The sequence below is a fragment of the Cariama cristata genome, unplaced genomic scaffold, assembly GCF_000690535.1.
Source record: "Cariama cristata isolate BGI_N322 unplaced genomic scaffold, ASM69053v1 scaffold974, whole genome shotgun sequence".
In the NCBI taxonomy this organism is placed as follows: domain Eukaryota; kingdom Metazoa; phylum Chordata; class Aves; order Cariamiformes; family Cariamidae; genus Cariama; species Cariama cristata.
Genome location: NW_009612131.1, coordinates 24,049 through 39,121, shown reverse-complemented (window position 1 = coordinate 39,121; position 15,073 = coordinate 24,049). Strand labels below are relative to the sequence as shown.

At 37.2% G+C, this 15,073-nt stretch overlaps 1 protein-coding gene across 1 annotated transcript in view; it reads right to left on the bottom strand.

The window, feature by feature from the left end:
- Positions 1-410: 410 nt before the first annotated feature.
- SNX24 (sorting nexin 24) overlaps positions 411-15,073 on the bottom strand; it is a gene marked incomplete at its 5' end in the record, with an annotated part of 36,767 nt that continues 22,104 nt past the window's right edge. Inside the window, 4 exons of the mRNA XM_009698476.1 lie at positions 411-481; positions 5,250-5,314; positions 5,908-5,940; positions 7,052-7,146. Of these exons, the coding sequence (XP_009696778.1) occupies positions 411-481; positions 5,250-5,314; positions 5,908-5,940; positions 7,052-7,146 (264 nt within the window). The remainder of the gene's footprint in view (positions 482-5,249; positions 5,315-5,907; positions 5,941-7,051; positions 7,147-15,073) is intronic.

Genomic DNA, 15,073 nt, shown 5'->3' with positions numbered 1-15,073 from the left:
CAGCACTTGTCATTCATACAGTGCCAGCAATGGGTAATGTGCTGGGAAAAATCCTGGTGCAAAAAGGTTTAGTGTAATTTATGATCGAAATTATAGAAATAATTAGTAAAGCTTTCAGTTCTTTTCAGAGGTTAGTGTAATTCAGTGTATGACTTTGAGCTCTTAGTGTTAAATATGTCAATATATAGAAGGTATAAAGAACTTCAATACTGTTGTTTCCATATTGTCTTTTTAAAAGCAGCAATTGTAGTGACATTGATTTTATTTAAAAATATATAATGCTTGAACTTAAACTGAGGTTGTGCCTCTTGCTTCTGAGCATAATTTTCACATCACAGAATTTCATCCTGTTAATTCCATTAAAAATGACTCAGAAACTTGCTTCAGCTTCTTCTAGCCACGCATCACTTCTACCTGGGCAGTAAATGAGGATAAAATATTCCATGTAGAATGCCTTCTATAACTACATTTGGAAAGTCATCTGAAAAAGAAAAAAAGAAAAACCTTGCTTTCTTATCTTATGTCAGTACAATATAAATGTTTTTGTGAAACTTAACTAGGCAAGGCCTCGCATAATTTGGGTTACTGCATCACTCATCTGTTTATCCGTGTTGGGGATGTGTTATTAGTAATGCTGTTTCAGCACTAAAGCCACTTCAGTGTAGCACTGCGCATTGCATGAATGCGCTGCCAGATTTGTAGCTTATTGATTTAAAGGGATGTTCTAATACTTAATGCTGCTAGGCTCCAGCTCTTTATCTGAATCTTTTCTCACAAGGAAGATGGATTGCACTGGCAATTCAATTTCTAACAAAATCTCAATATACTTGAAGAAATTCCAAGATTGCTACTGGGAATACTTCAAAGCTGTTTTTCCAGTGTGGTTTACAGCAGTGTTTAGACTGAGAAGACTTGAGGATGCCTGTACGATCAGAGATGATTATTTGAGGCAGGAAAATTTCAGGCTGTCAAATCAACATAAAATGTGTCACGTGTTACAAAAAGTCATCCTATAATATTGGAAAGAAAAAATCCCACTATGTTCTTACCACAGGTGTAGAGGAAACTGGCAGTTCACTTTCGTGTTAAATTTAGCATGAAAGAATTACCTGATAGAACACAGTAATAGATCTGCACAGAGGAATGGCAGCATGTACATTACTGAAGTGAAATTATTTTTCAAATGCACCAAGTCCTGCGTTTTTAATGAAAGGTTTACTTTAAACACTGGGCATTAAGAGTAAGAATTTCTGACCACATCTTACGATGTTAAAATTGCTAGTACAGTAGGAAATGGATTTGCCTAGAAGAACAGACTATTTTCTGATACAGAACTTTCCTCTGTATTCTGTACAGAATCTTTCCTTCACCCGTCAGCCTACAGGACATTCAAAAAGGGGAGATGCAACTTTTATAAAAATCATTAGGTATTTGATAAATTAGATTGCCTAATGTGGGTGGGAATTAGGTTTTGCCCCTAATGGTTTTGCTAAAACCATTTTGGAGGTAAAAATATTGAGCAAAAAGTAGATTTGGAATCAGTATGGAAAAAAAAAGCCTTATTAGTGTAAAGGTGTTATCTCATAGGTATTAATAAGGTGATTCCACTGTATGAAAGATGTTGCAAACAGATATTTTAAGCTATTTTAATGAACTGCAACTTCCCCCATAAACAATACATGCATAATTCTCCCCAGCTTCTCATAGTAAGTCATGATTATAAATTACTTGTTAATATTTTGAGTCCAATAATGATTCCTCAAGTCCTGCAAGCTCAGCTATCCCAAATCACCCTGGTAGAATACCCTATGCTGTTGTCATTAATGTTATTAAAAATACACTTGTAAGGGCAATCTGATGCTTTCCTTCTGAATTAAATGCTGCAGTTCCAGAAACCAATTTTTACTGGTTCTTCTATAACATACAGTATATATAGGAAAATGAGTATTGATTAAAAAGATGATACAACTTTACAGCATTAGATTTACTGTGAGGCTTTGTTGCTTAAAAAAACCCCCAAAACCACAAGCATATTAATTTAAGTTAAATGTATAAATACACCGAAGCACAGTCTTGCAGATCTGTGATACTTACATGGCTTAAAGAATCATTAGAACAATTTTCAAACAAGTAAGTCTGAGATTCCATTTTTTCACTTTTGAGGTACCATTCTCAATTCGCAGCATTTTAGATTTTTCCTTCATTTTTCTTCAAAATAATAGTATGTAATTTTTTTTTTCACCCCCTCAAAAAGAAGCGTCCACCTTACACAAAAAGTGATGTGCTCATGCACTCAAGACTGTGTTAGATACATCATGAAAAAGAGAGTCTGAAAATCAATGAGGTTTTTAACAGTGAATCTCATTTTTGGAAAGTTGTCTTGCAACTCAGCAATGCTTAAAGTCCAGTCATTAGAATAATGGCAAGACTGTATTTTATAAAGACAAGTAACAGTGCAGTGAGGGAAAAAAAAAAGTTCTTTTGAGTATTATGTTTCAGAAAGAACTATCTATTTCATTAAAACCCCCAAAATACACAAGTTCCTATTCTATGGGAAGACAACTTCCTATTTTATGGGAAGAGGTTAACGCAGGCATTCCTGTATCCAGGACAGACTAACTCCACTTCTGATCCAAACAACTGTCAAAGTTCACCTTCTTCCAAGAGTACATACAATGGTAGTTATTTGCTAATGGACACTCACTTTTGGTCATAGTTTGAACAACCTTGGCTGCTTTTTACAGAGGAATCCAAGTCTATCATCAAAGTAAGAACTGATCTGAGAGAAAAATTTTAGAAAGCTCATCTATATTTTCTCTGTGCTGGAAGCTAAAAACAAAGAAGAAGAATTAAAGGCAGTGGTAGTTCTGAAAAACTTTGTTTCTTTCTAACTAGACTTGAGTCAACTACCAGAGCCTCTAGACTTATGATTTGTTTTTCATCTTTTCTAAACTACAACTCACAATCTAATTTGTGTTTTAATTCATTAAGTTAAAAAATAACTTGCAAATGAATTTGATGTTTTAGGGTCTTCAAATACAAAGAATATTCACCTGCCATATGAAATTCTAAATATTGTGTGTCATGGCCAAAACATCCCTTGGCAAAAGCCTGAAAAGTCCTTTGTTTCAGATGTCATTAATGAGGCCTACTTAATATTTAAACATGTCATGCGTTAGAAGAGGCTTTTATCTTAATCCAAATAAAGCACTACTTAAAAGAGTAGTTACAAAATTTATTGTAAAGTTCCTAATGATTTCAAAAAAAGGAAGCTTAGCCTTACTTGGAGTACACATTAGGGAAGGAAGATAAATACCATCACAGAACTGCCAAATCCTGAAGAGACGTCTTACAGCAAAACCTTACATGTGGGCTGGAAACATGAAGTACTGTCTTCATTTTTCAGGATAAGTCTATATGAAATCCATTTTCTCTCTCAGGAATGGTATGGAATTAAATGATGTTCATAATTTAGACTCTGCCCTGGAGGAATCCAAGTTTGCAATTAAGAGGAGCATTAAACAGTAAGATTAAGACTTGTCATGTGGCTCACTCTAAATATTAGTATAGGTGGCATCTGGACCAACTTTTGGACAGCGGTAACTCTGGGGTACTTCTGTGTTATTGTTGTCACTTGGGTCTGGAGTGACCTTGTAAAGCGACCATCTCCCCTTACTCTGCTTCTGTTCGTCAATTTTGTGATTTGCACTCCAGCCTGAAATGGGCATTCTGTCCATGTGACCAGACTAGTGCTAAGTCAAAGTAAAAACTAAACGACCATGTAGTGTGTCTTCTAATGTGGATTTTGGTCACACAGGACCTCTGCACTCACTGTTTCACTCTGGAACTACAACTTTAAGTTCAGTAAGACTCCATAGCATCAATACTGTTAAGCCATGCTACTAGCTATAGTGAACATTGCCTGCAAGAAAGACTATTTAACCCTCTCAAAATACATCAGCCTAGTCTCTATGGTTTTGAAAAACAGCTTGAAGAAAACAACAGAATCACAGAATGGTTGCACTGGAACAGACTGGTGGTCATCTGGCCCAAGCCGCTGCTCAAGCAGGGACACCCACAGCCAGTTGCCCAGGACCACGTCCAGATGGCTTCTGCATACCTCCAAGGATGGAGACTCCACCACCATTCTGGGCAACCTGCACCAGGGCTTGGTTACCCTAACAGGGACAAAGTGTTTGTTCCTGATATTCTTGTCCTGCCACTGGGCACCACTAAAAAAAGCCTGGCTTTGTCTTCTTTACACCCTCCCTTCAGTTATTTATATACATCTTGAGAAAATCTCAAGGAAGTACACTTCATTGGCTAAGAAACTACAAGCAAACAAGTCTTCTTTCCTAAATTTACTCTTAAAAATTTAATGATTTTCAAGGCACCTCAAGAACTTGACTCTTGATTTCAACACAGCTTTTGTAAAATCAAACAAAATGCCACATTAAGTAAAAGTATCTTCATTTGCAGCTCTGAGAGAAAATTTTCCCCTGAAAGCATATTACAATTTTAATACAAAATTTACTAGAAGTAACAGTTCAAACAAGTAAAATGACAAAACCAGGAGGAACACACTACTAAAAATGGTATTGTTTTTTCCTGCACACATTTAATTTAAGACAGAGGATAAGTTCTCTGAATTAATAATGCAAAGAAATTTTTATTAAAAAAAAAAAGGGTTTATAACAAGCTATTTCAAACACTCTTGAACTATGTATTAAGAGATGAAGGCTAACATAAATGTCCTGTGAAACACATCAATTATACTTGAAGTATACATTCTGTGTTTCCCCCCCCCCCCTCCCAAGAGCTCTAGAGGTTATAAACAGTAAGAAATAGTAATAATCCAAATAGAAATACAAACATGCTCACAGCAGATTGACTGGTGTTTAGCAAAAAAGCACTTACAAAGGACTAGGCCTGTAAGTTCAAATCCTTCAGGCAAAACAGCCCAAAGGGTCAACAACAAGAAAAGCAAAGCCATGTTCTTCCTCTTTTGATCTGAATTCTCAGTAGGTTTGTGTGAAAGAACAATTGAGGGAGAAAATTCCACCATTTTATAAATCATCCACCCCACTTAGTGTTTTAATGGTTTCTTACACAACAACTATCATTTTATTGGTAGGTTATTAGATTTTGGACCAGTGTCATTTGACTAGGCTGGTATTAATAATAATGTAGTTTATGCTGTGCAGGGTCAGATCAGTAAAGTGCTGTTAGCAGATGACAGGTTTGATTACCGTTGGCTTTAGGCAAGACATACGGATCCCTTAGGAACAGCAGCACAGGCTGGTGGGACAGTTTGCTGGAAAGGTCAAGAACAGGGATGTCAGTATCGAGGGACAGCAACCACAATATTCTACAAACTAGCTTTGATAAAGTGAGGTGGTCAAGCCACGCAGGAGCCATGCTGGTGTGTTTCTGCGCACGGTGCTGCCAAAAAAGGGCAGGCTCTATCTACTGGGAGCAAAGCTCACAGCTCCTCAGCCACACAGTGAAACTGTCAACGTGAAGTTGGAGGTGAAGTGGCTGCATCCAGGAGGGGCGACTTGCAGCCAGCTTTGAGATCTCCTGACTCTGCTCTGCTAAATCTTCTTGCTACAAAAAATACACTTCAATGGGTAAAAAACGTTCCCAGAAATATCTCAGAGTTAGCAGTATTCTATTAGGATTTTGTAAGCAATTTCTCAATACAAGCATAAGGATGCTCAATTCACACTACAAATGGATGCATCTAGCACAGCTGATGAAACTAGCCATAATATTTAACAAACCCATCTAATTTTAATGCTAAACTACTGCTATTTTTTCAGCTGCAAGGAACAGATACAGTAAATGCCAATAAATTTAAGTAGTTTATTAATCTAATGTCCTAGAAAGAGGAGGAATCAAGCTCACCTTGATTCTTCAGATTCTGTTTCATCAAAAGAGCTGCAAGTGAAGTGAGAGGAAACTTTGGTTACAACAAAATTAACTCTACAATAAAAAAAACCCAAACAACAAAATCCTTTAAGAACCATCAAAGGGAATAGTTTTTTCTGGTCAGTAGCTGCATAGTGCAGTGTGATGAAATGAATGTGGGACATAGTACCATTTTACAACCGCTACTTGGAAATGACAGCATCCATTTTACTGTAACAGATTGATAAGCATATCTAGAAGCATTGGGGTACAGTCCCACTGACAGTATTGGGTGATGTAATTAACTACAAGTGAAAACTAAAACTGCTAGCTTCTGAATCACTGTGGAGACCACCCTGGTCCATAGACTCCTCCAAGTGCAAGAGGGCCCCAAAATCATCTCCACTTCTTTCAACATGCCTTCTCTCCACTGCAGATCCACACAGCCTCCCCCAAAGTGGAAAAGGGCCACGGTGCTTTCTGATGAGCAAGTTCTGGTAATGCTGCTGGACTATCAACTATGTCAGGTGGCAGAGCAAAAGAAATTATTTGCTTTACAAAGCTTAGAGCTGCAGATGGTAACAGAACTTTCAGTTACACTGTTTTGGGTATTTCTGTAGTCATTACACTCATCATACTAGGAGTCCCTTCTGCCACCTGATCAAGAACCCTTCCCAGGGGAAAGGCAATGGGGCCATTGGGGTCAGTGTCATCAGAAAGGTGAAAGACCCCATTTTCAAACGCACATAATATGATCACAGAATGAACTTCTATTTTGTGCAGATACTATGACCATAAAACACACGCAAAGGTTTTCTGTGCAACTTTAATGAGTGTTTATGAATATCTTACATTTCCGTAGATACTTCAAGATCTATGAGAAAATCGTATTTTTCTCATCTAAACTCTCCTTTGCTTTCCAAGAATATTACATTAAACATCACTTCTGTCTTTGAACATGCTGGATTTATTTTACCACGTTCTGTGGGTATATAAAAGTACTCAACATGAACCTAATGCCCATTTATTTTACAGTGTTAGAGTTGGCAGGAAGACCATTTTAAGTCAATGGAATTGCATCAGCACCGAGTGGATATGGGCCTTTTGGCCTACATGTATTTTTTAGTAAATGAGAGCTTACCCACAGCTTTCTGCTTTTGGCAAGGTAGGTACATGGCGAACGTTCAGGAAATCAAGAAATATTTTAGGGAGCTCTTCATTTTCTAAAATGACTGTCTGTAAAGAAAGAAAAAGGCACAATAGAAACCAAAGATTTTTTAGTATTATAGATATTGCACACTTTTATTCAAGCTACCAAAACATTTCCCACTTGCAACACTTTTCAATTCTTCTCCATTTTTTTATACCTATTTTGGAGTACTTAATTGCAATAGGAAAACCACAGTTCTTAATGAATCACATATAAATACATTCTTTTTCACCTGCCATCACTGGTGCCAAACTATATGCCTCGCAACCAGAGATGTCTGATTCTAGAACTAAGTTATTGGTACACTCCTTTGTGAATAAAATTCTGTTCATTTAAAACATAAAATAAAGCAGCTACAGCTCAGTGCTTTCACGTTCACCTCACAGAAGACTCCTGTGTGGCACATCAGTGGAGAAAGGAAGTCTCCACTTTGTGCAATTTTATTAATGCAGGCCTTGGTAAATGCTAACAAGGGAAACTCTTTGCTTGGCTTGACAAATCATCTTACAATGTACTCCTTGTATCTGCACTGTGCCTCCTTATGAAAAAGCTCTGACCAAAGAGCTGCAGGCTAGACCTGCCACATTCTTCCACAGCAATGACATAATGGCCAGACTGAATCCTCCTTTGTTTTTCCATTGATGAGATGATTTACAATTTTCAGTAAAATAATTACAAGTACACTTAAAAATATGTAGCAAATAAATGAGATGCTTAGGTGCATGTTCGTCATGAAAGAATGACTTTTAAAGGGAACAATCAATCTCTGACAGTTTCATAGACGCAGACCAAAAATAATCGTTGATCTTTAATTTTCAAGAGGCAAACAAAACAGTTCATAAATTCAACCAGCGTCTCACCTAAAAGATTAAGCCCCTATCTATTTACTGTTTGTACTGCCATACATTGTGATAACACATGTAATTCACATGCTTTCATTAAAGCCACAAGCTCTTCCTTAAAGAGCTTTCCTTCTTAAAGGCCTGATCTGGAGTGAACGTATGCATGGAAGAAACTTCACTAGATTTATAAATAAAACAACATGTACAAGCAAAGCTATCCACGTTCACTCTGTTCATTTTCACACCCTATGTTAGAAGAAACAAACCTAGAGAAGAAACAAGAACGGTGATGGGAAGAAACATTACTCTGCTTATGTTCAAGAGGTACCTTACTCCTGCGTATGTATTCTTTTACATTACAGTATAACTAAGGACATGCAATGGTATACAGAGGATAACAGGATCACAAAAAAAATTAGGTTGGAAGAGACATCTAGAGGTCATCTAGATTTTATAGCTGGTTTTATAGCAAATGGTTTGGTTATTACACTAACCTAGATAGTGTAAAAATTACATAAAATGTGCATAGATTTAAAAGAGAGAAACACATTTGAAAACAAAAGATATTTGAGGACTAGTTCCTTTTTCTGTTACATTTGCAAATCTGAATTGAGAGTCTACATTTCTTCAACAGCTGAGGTCATTACTAACAAGTTTCAGAAAAGAACAGGGAAAAATGCAGCTTTTGAACTTTTCTGTTCTAGATTTTAATGGATGTAACAAACAGGGAGGTCTGAAATGTTGGCAAGTGTTAAGCCTTTCAGTTCACCTCTATATGAAGATGCTGCATTAAAAAATGCCACTTCATTTGCATTCTGCAAAATCAGCACTCTGCTGCTGCAAAATTTATCCTGTTCTGCATTCAGGTTGTGCAGAGAAGGAGGGATGGATGTGGATGCATATTCAGAGGGTGTGAGAATTGCATAACAATGCGTATGATTTGCTCAAATAAAACTATCTTACTAATTATATGCAATGAAGAACTGCAAAAAGTTGTATAAAGATGTTTAAGGGCATCCAGTGCCTACATGCAACCTCTTATTTGCACCTCCTGAAGCTTTTTCTAAAAGTTGAGCTGCCTGCTGAGGCTGTTGAATAGAACAGTGATTGTCAGGGAAGAAGAGACAAATACATCACTGTATAAAAGGAAAGCTCCCGACACCTCTTACAAACCTATTTGTTTCTACTTCTACTCACTCCAGATTAATATCTCATTCCATTTATTTTATTTTTTTTCATGACATGCATCAAGTCAACCCAAGCCCTGCTAACCCTGTCCTGACCAAATATATTTCACAAAAAGATAGGAGCAAATTGCATCTGTTTTAGTGTGTTAATCCATACAGTTTGTTAACTGTCAATAACTCTGCTTTGGTGATCAATAAACTTGAAAATGTAGAATTTTCAGAGATGCAAAGGCAATTTTGCACTGTACTGTATTTTGGATGCTGCCTCTGTTGATTGTGAACTTTCTTGTTTCCAGAATTTTATGAAGGGAGGTATGACTGCATTGAACAAATGTAATGTAATGTCACTTGCATTTTAAGGAATTAAAAAATAAATGAAGGTACAAGTTAATTATACTAATAAGGGGGCAACTTACCTTCTGGCTTGACTTCATTGGCTTCAATACAAAAAAGGGCCACCACATAATACAGCTGTTTAATATACATAGTAGAAACGAAAGGAAAAGAGAAAAAAACCTGGGAACAACAAAAAAAACAAACCAAACAACCCCAAGAAACCAAAAAAACGCAGCCACACTGGATTAGGTGTGTCTCTCTAGCTGCATTCCCTACCTCTGGTGGTGGCCCAAAGTGGAAGTCCAGAGAAAAATGTAAGCATTCTCAACTTCCTATTAAAGTTGTCCCCAAAAAATACTCTTAAATCAGAAATAAATGTTTTCATAATTGGCTTAATTTACCTGGAACAACCCGTAACACAACAGATTTTTTACTTCTGATGGAAAACTTCTATGAAACACATATTTTGCAAACTTGATGATCTTTAAATAATAGCTGAGCAGAAAAGGAAACAATAGGTAAAGTCTCTATACCACTACCTATAATTTGTGATGTAACGTACTCAACTGTAGCCTTTATTCAAGTGAATATATGACATTGGCTTCTAAACACAACTACTACCTTGTTTGCTCTGCAATCAGAAACTTAAAGATATACGTTTTCAAAGAAATAAAAACTCGCAATTAGTTTGTTAGTAATGTGAATTTCTAACGCATCCAAATTCCACCAAGATCATAGCAATGAGTTTCAAATATGGGGCCCAGAGTGTTAAACAGATGATTTTAAGAAAAAAACCAGCATGTGTATTTCCTTCCTAAGATAAAGAAACACCCCACCCCACCCCACCCCCCCCAACTAAAACACCTAACACAACCTCTGGCAAGTGATTTGGGAAGTGACTCCAGAAATACATTTTTCAAACTCATTGATTTCTGCTGAACTAAGAGTATAAGCGCCATATTTTCTTGGAAAATCGTAAAGGGTGTTTATCTGTTACTGTCACACTTTAATGAACTACTCCATGCTTCAGGAAAAAAAATACACACAAGGGAAAGCCTGATGTTTACATCAGCAGAAATGTCTTTTTCATCAAAAGAGTGCAATTATTTTTATGTAACACAAATCACAAAAATCCCAATTTTTCTACCTTATCAGTTTCATAAAATCATGTTCCCTAAGGATGTAATTGATTAGTTGCACATGTTCTTTCAGTGACATCTGAAATACTTAATTGTCGGTTATCTTTTCTCCTTCAGCAAGTAAAATAGAGTCACAAAATTGCAAAGGGACTTGTTCTGCCTTAACCTTAGCTAGATGCCATCATGCAGTGGAAAACAGTGCTAAAATATCACAGGATAATGCTCTCCAACAAGGGAGACATATAAACAGCATAATGATTTCCCACGAGTTTCCTTTTTAGAAAATTGTCACTAAAGCCAGGGTAAATGGTGACACATCTTCGCAGAGGACACTGTGAAATCGAACACTGGCATTCTAGTTAGGTCCAAACCTACTCATCAGCCAATTATAACAGTAACTGAACATCTTGCTGAAAACCTGAACAAGACCACTTTGCTAACCTTAGGAGATGATGCCACAGGAATGCATCATTTTCAAAGATTATTATTATTATTGCTGTTGTTTTTAATGAAAAAATATTTTAAATCAATTTCTTACAATCATCTATCATACTTTCTCAAGATTGCTGGAACAACTGTTGGAGGGGGAGAAATGAGAGTGGGGAGCTAAGTTACAAGGTTTTTACGAGTCCTTACAGACTTTTCCATTCAATTGAGTTTAGTTTGAAATGCTGTACTGTTAGGGTGAAAAAGTTCATGACAGTTTTTCCTCTCTTCACAGGGAAAGATGCTTCACAATACCTAATTCAGTGGTGCAGCTAGAATGGGGGAGAAGAAAATCAATACATTCTAGCTACAGTAAGTAGGCTGGAGTGTCAGTCTCCACTGGGACGAAAACACGCATCTTTTAGAACAGTTTAGAGTCTATATTCTTCTATTAACCTGCTTTTCCTGAACTGCTTTACACAGTCCCATGAAATGATAAAAAGGTTACCAAAAGAGCACATTAACTAAAAACCAAGTAGATGAAGGAACCAGACTTCTAAGAGCAAGCCTTCCTTTTTTTTTTAAAAGTAATACCAGATACAATAATGTTTTATATTACCCATTGTGAAGAACTATGAAGAAACTCACTCCCTTCTTCAGTGAGTATGCTGTTATAGGTTATCAACAATAATTATTTCTAAATAAATTGTCACTTAAGCTGTCATAGTAAGCACTCTCCACTTTTCATTACTACCAGAAATATTCACTGATGGGCAGTTTTGTAAGATCAGGAGGAGGTTACCAAACACATTTAAAACTCTGTGTAATGCAAACACACATACGACACAGAAGTGATGCTCCATATGAAGTACAAGCTAGCTAACACTCCCAGGCTGCATATCAAAGGGAAGTCAACAGTGAGAGAAGCCATCTACACAGTGGAGCTTGAAAGGGAACAAGATATTGACTGTAGGTATTATATGCCAAAATACTTCCAACAAAGATCTGTAAGTTACTATCTGAAAATTAATGTAAAGTCACAAAAGTAAAAAAAGAAAAAAAAGTGCAGAGGAGAATTGCACCTCTGAACTTCAAGACTGGAGAATAGCAGAAAAACTCCTGCACCAACTTTCAGATCAATTTGTTATACTTCCAGTGAGCTTAAAACTCACCAGATGTCTCCTGAGTGACAAATCCATCTATCACAGCATTCTCAAGCTACACAGAGGATAAATGAACTAGATGCAATGGAAGCCAAATAGATTAAATGACTGCTGGATCATCACTGAAAATATGTATGCAGAAATTCATGACAGGGTCTATAAGTTATTAACATTTTTACTTCAGCCTTACCTAACCTAACTTTAAAGCACTTTACCAATTTTGATTAAAAATACTACCAAGTAAGTGTCCAGGTAATAAGTACTTTAGTTAGAAAGCTAGTTAATTACACGTTTACAGTTCCAACTAATATTTAACTACTAAGAGCAGAGTGGATTGACTTGAGGCTAAATGTACAAATATAACCCATTTGATGTGAAAAATACAATATTGAATTTTTTTCGGAAAACTGGGAACATAATGTAGTGGGAGCAAACAGTGAATCTCTCTGCAGCAAAATAGAAGACTAGCCCTTGAAAGATTAGAAACAAAGTGCAACAGACTACAGTTCCTTTGAAAAATAAAAATGAAAGGAAGCAGTCAATATCATTTCCTCAGACACTGCTCAAAGGATTGGAGTTTAAGACAAAGCTGGATGAGAAATGAAGAAATCAACAGAGCAAAAGGAAAAGAAGCAGAAGGGCAGGACAAGTTAATGATATTTTAAAAAGTGAATAGGAACAAGAAAGGCTTTTAAAAATAAGTAACAGGAAAAAGTAGTACAAAGAGTAAGCAGATCCATTAATAACAAAAAAAGACATCAAAACAAATGTTGATAATAAAATCGCTAAATTGAAGTGTTTTTTAAAAGTCAATGGACCACTAAGACAATGGACAATTAACAAGTAATTAAGACCATATCAATAATGCTGCTGATAACAAACAGGTGCAGGAATACCTTAGACAGTAACATATATTTCAGTCAGTAGATCCAGAAAATATGCATCCTAGGACAGTAAAGAAATTAGATAGTTATAGAATCATAGAATTGTTATGGTTGGAAGATTCACATTCAGATGTGGCTTCCAAGACATGGTTTAGTGGGCATGGTGGCGTTGAGTAGACGGTTGGACTTGATGATCTTTGAGGTCTCTTCCAACCATAACGATTCTATGATTGTATGATCTAAATATTTTTTGAACACCTCCAGGGATGGTGACTCCACCACCTCCCTGGGGAGCCCATTCCAATGCCTAACGACTCTTACAGTGAAGAAGTTCTTCCTAATATCCAACCTGAACCTCCCCTGGTGCAACTTGAGGCCATTTCTTCTTGTCCTATTGCTAGTTACTGAGGAGAAGAGACCAACCCCCACCTCGCTACAACCTCCTTTCAGGTAGTTGTAGAGGGCAATAAGGTCTTCCCTCAGCCTGCTCTTCTCCAGGCTAAACAACGTCAGTTCCCTCAGCCGCTCCTCGTAAGACTTGTGCTCCAGGCCCTTCACCAGCTTCATTGCCCCTCTTTGGACACACTCTAGCACCTTGGCCTTGTTTAATCTTGTACAATTGGCCTTGGCCCATCGATCCAGCCTGTTCAGGTCTACAGAGGCTGCAAAGCCTTCCTGCCCTCAAGTAGATCAACACTCCTGCCCAATTTGGTGTTGTCTGCAAATGTACTGAGGGTGCACTTGATCCCCTCATCCAGGTCATTGATACAGATATTAAACAGAACTGGCCCCAATACTGAGCCCTGGGGAACACCACTTGTGACCGGCTGCCAACTGGATTTAACTTCATTCACCAGCACTCTTTGGGCCCGGCCATCCAGCCAGTTTTTTACCCAGCGAAGAGTACGCCCGTCCACGCCATAAGCAGCCATCATCAAGCCATCAGCAATTCATCACGGCCAGATTTAAACTCTGAATCCTCAGCATACATTTTCGGTTTTTTTGTTGGTTTCCTTTTTTGAATCCTCATCAAAAGATGTCTCTAATTGAGGTCATAAAATACATAGAATAATATTTGCTTGTTACAGTAACAAGTCAGCAGTATAACACAGTATTCCTCCAAAGGTCCTAAGGGAAGTAACTGATGAATTTTCTGAATTAACATCAGCATATACTGTATTGTTTATGGCTGCTTTAGAACCAGAGGACTAAAAGATGATAATTTGAAAAAATAAATAAAAGAGTACTATGACAGAACTCAGGATTTATAAACTAGTATGCCTGTACCAGGGAAGTTAGTAATGACTACAATAGGGAGTAGGTTTAGGGGGCACATGGATGGATACATCTGGATGAAGAGGAGAGTTAAGGGAGACCCTGTTTCAAAACTTACTGTGAATCCTCAAAGGATCCACAAGCACAGATAAATGTGGTCCTGTGGACAGACCCTACTTTTATTTCCAAAAGGATTTTGACAAAGATCCCCACAAAAGGTTTCAAGGCAAACTCAGCAGCCACGGTTCCTGCAAAGACCAGCAAGTAGTTACAGGTCCTGAAAGAAAGGTTAGGAGAACACAGCCCAGAGTGACGCATATCGGAAAAGACCCAAACAATGGGCTTTAGAGTCACTATTAGTGATCAGAGGACTGAGATGCTGGGGGCTACAATATATCCCTCAAAAATTAAGCTCACTATCCAGAGGCAATTAAAAAAAGCAAATAAAAATTTTATTAGAAACTATTAGAAAAGGAATCAAGAAATCATTAGAAATTATTACTATGTATTATTATAAAAGGAGGGGCTTTAAACAGAAGGATGGACTTCTTCATGGAGCAGGTAGTTGAACCATGGGCCACAGAACACTGCAGATACTGAAAATTTGTATGTGTTTAAGGAGAGACTGAATAGATTGATGGAATTCATTGAACTGAAAATGCCTGCAAATGGAGAGGGTATTAAGGAGGAATTATCAAAGC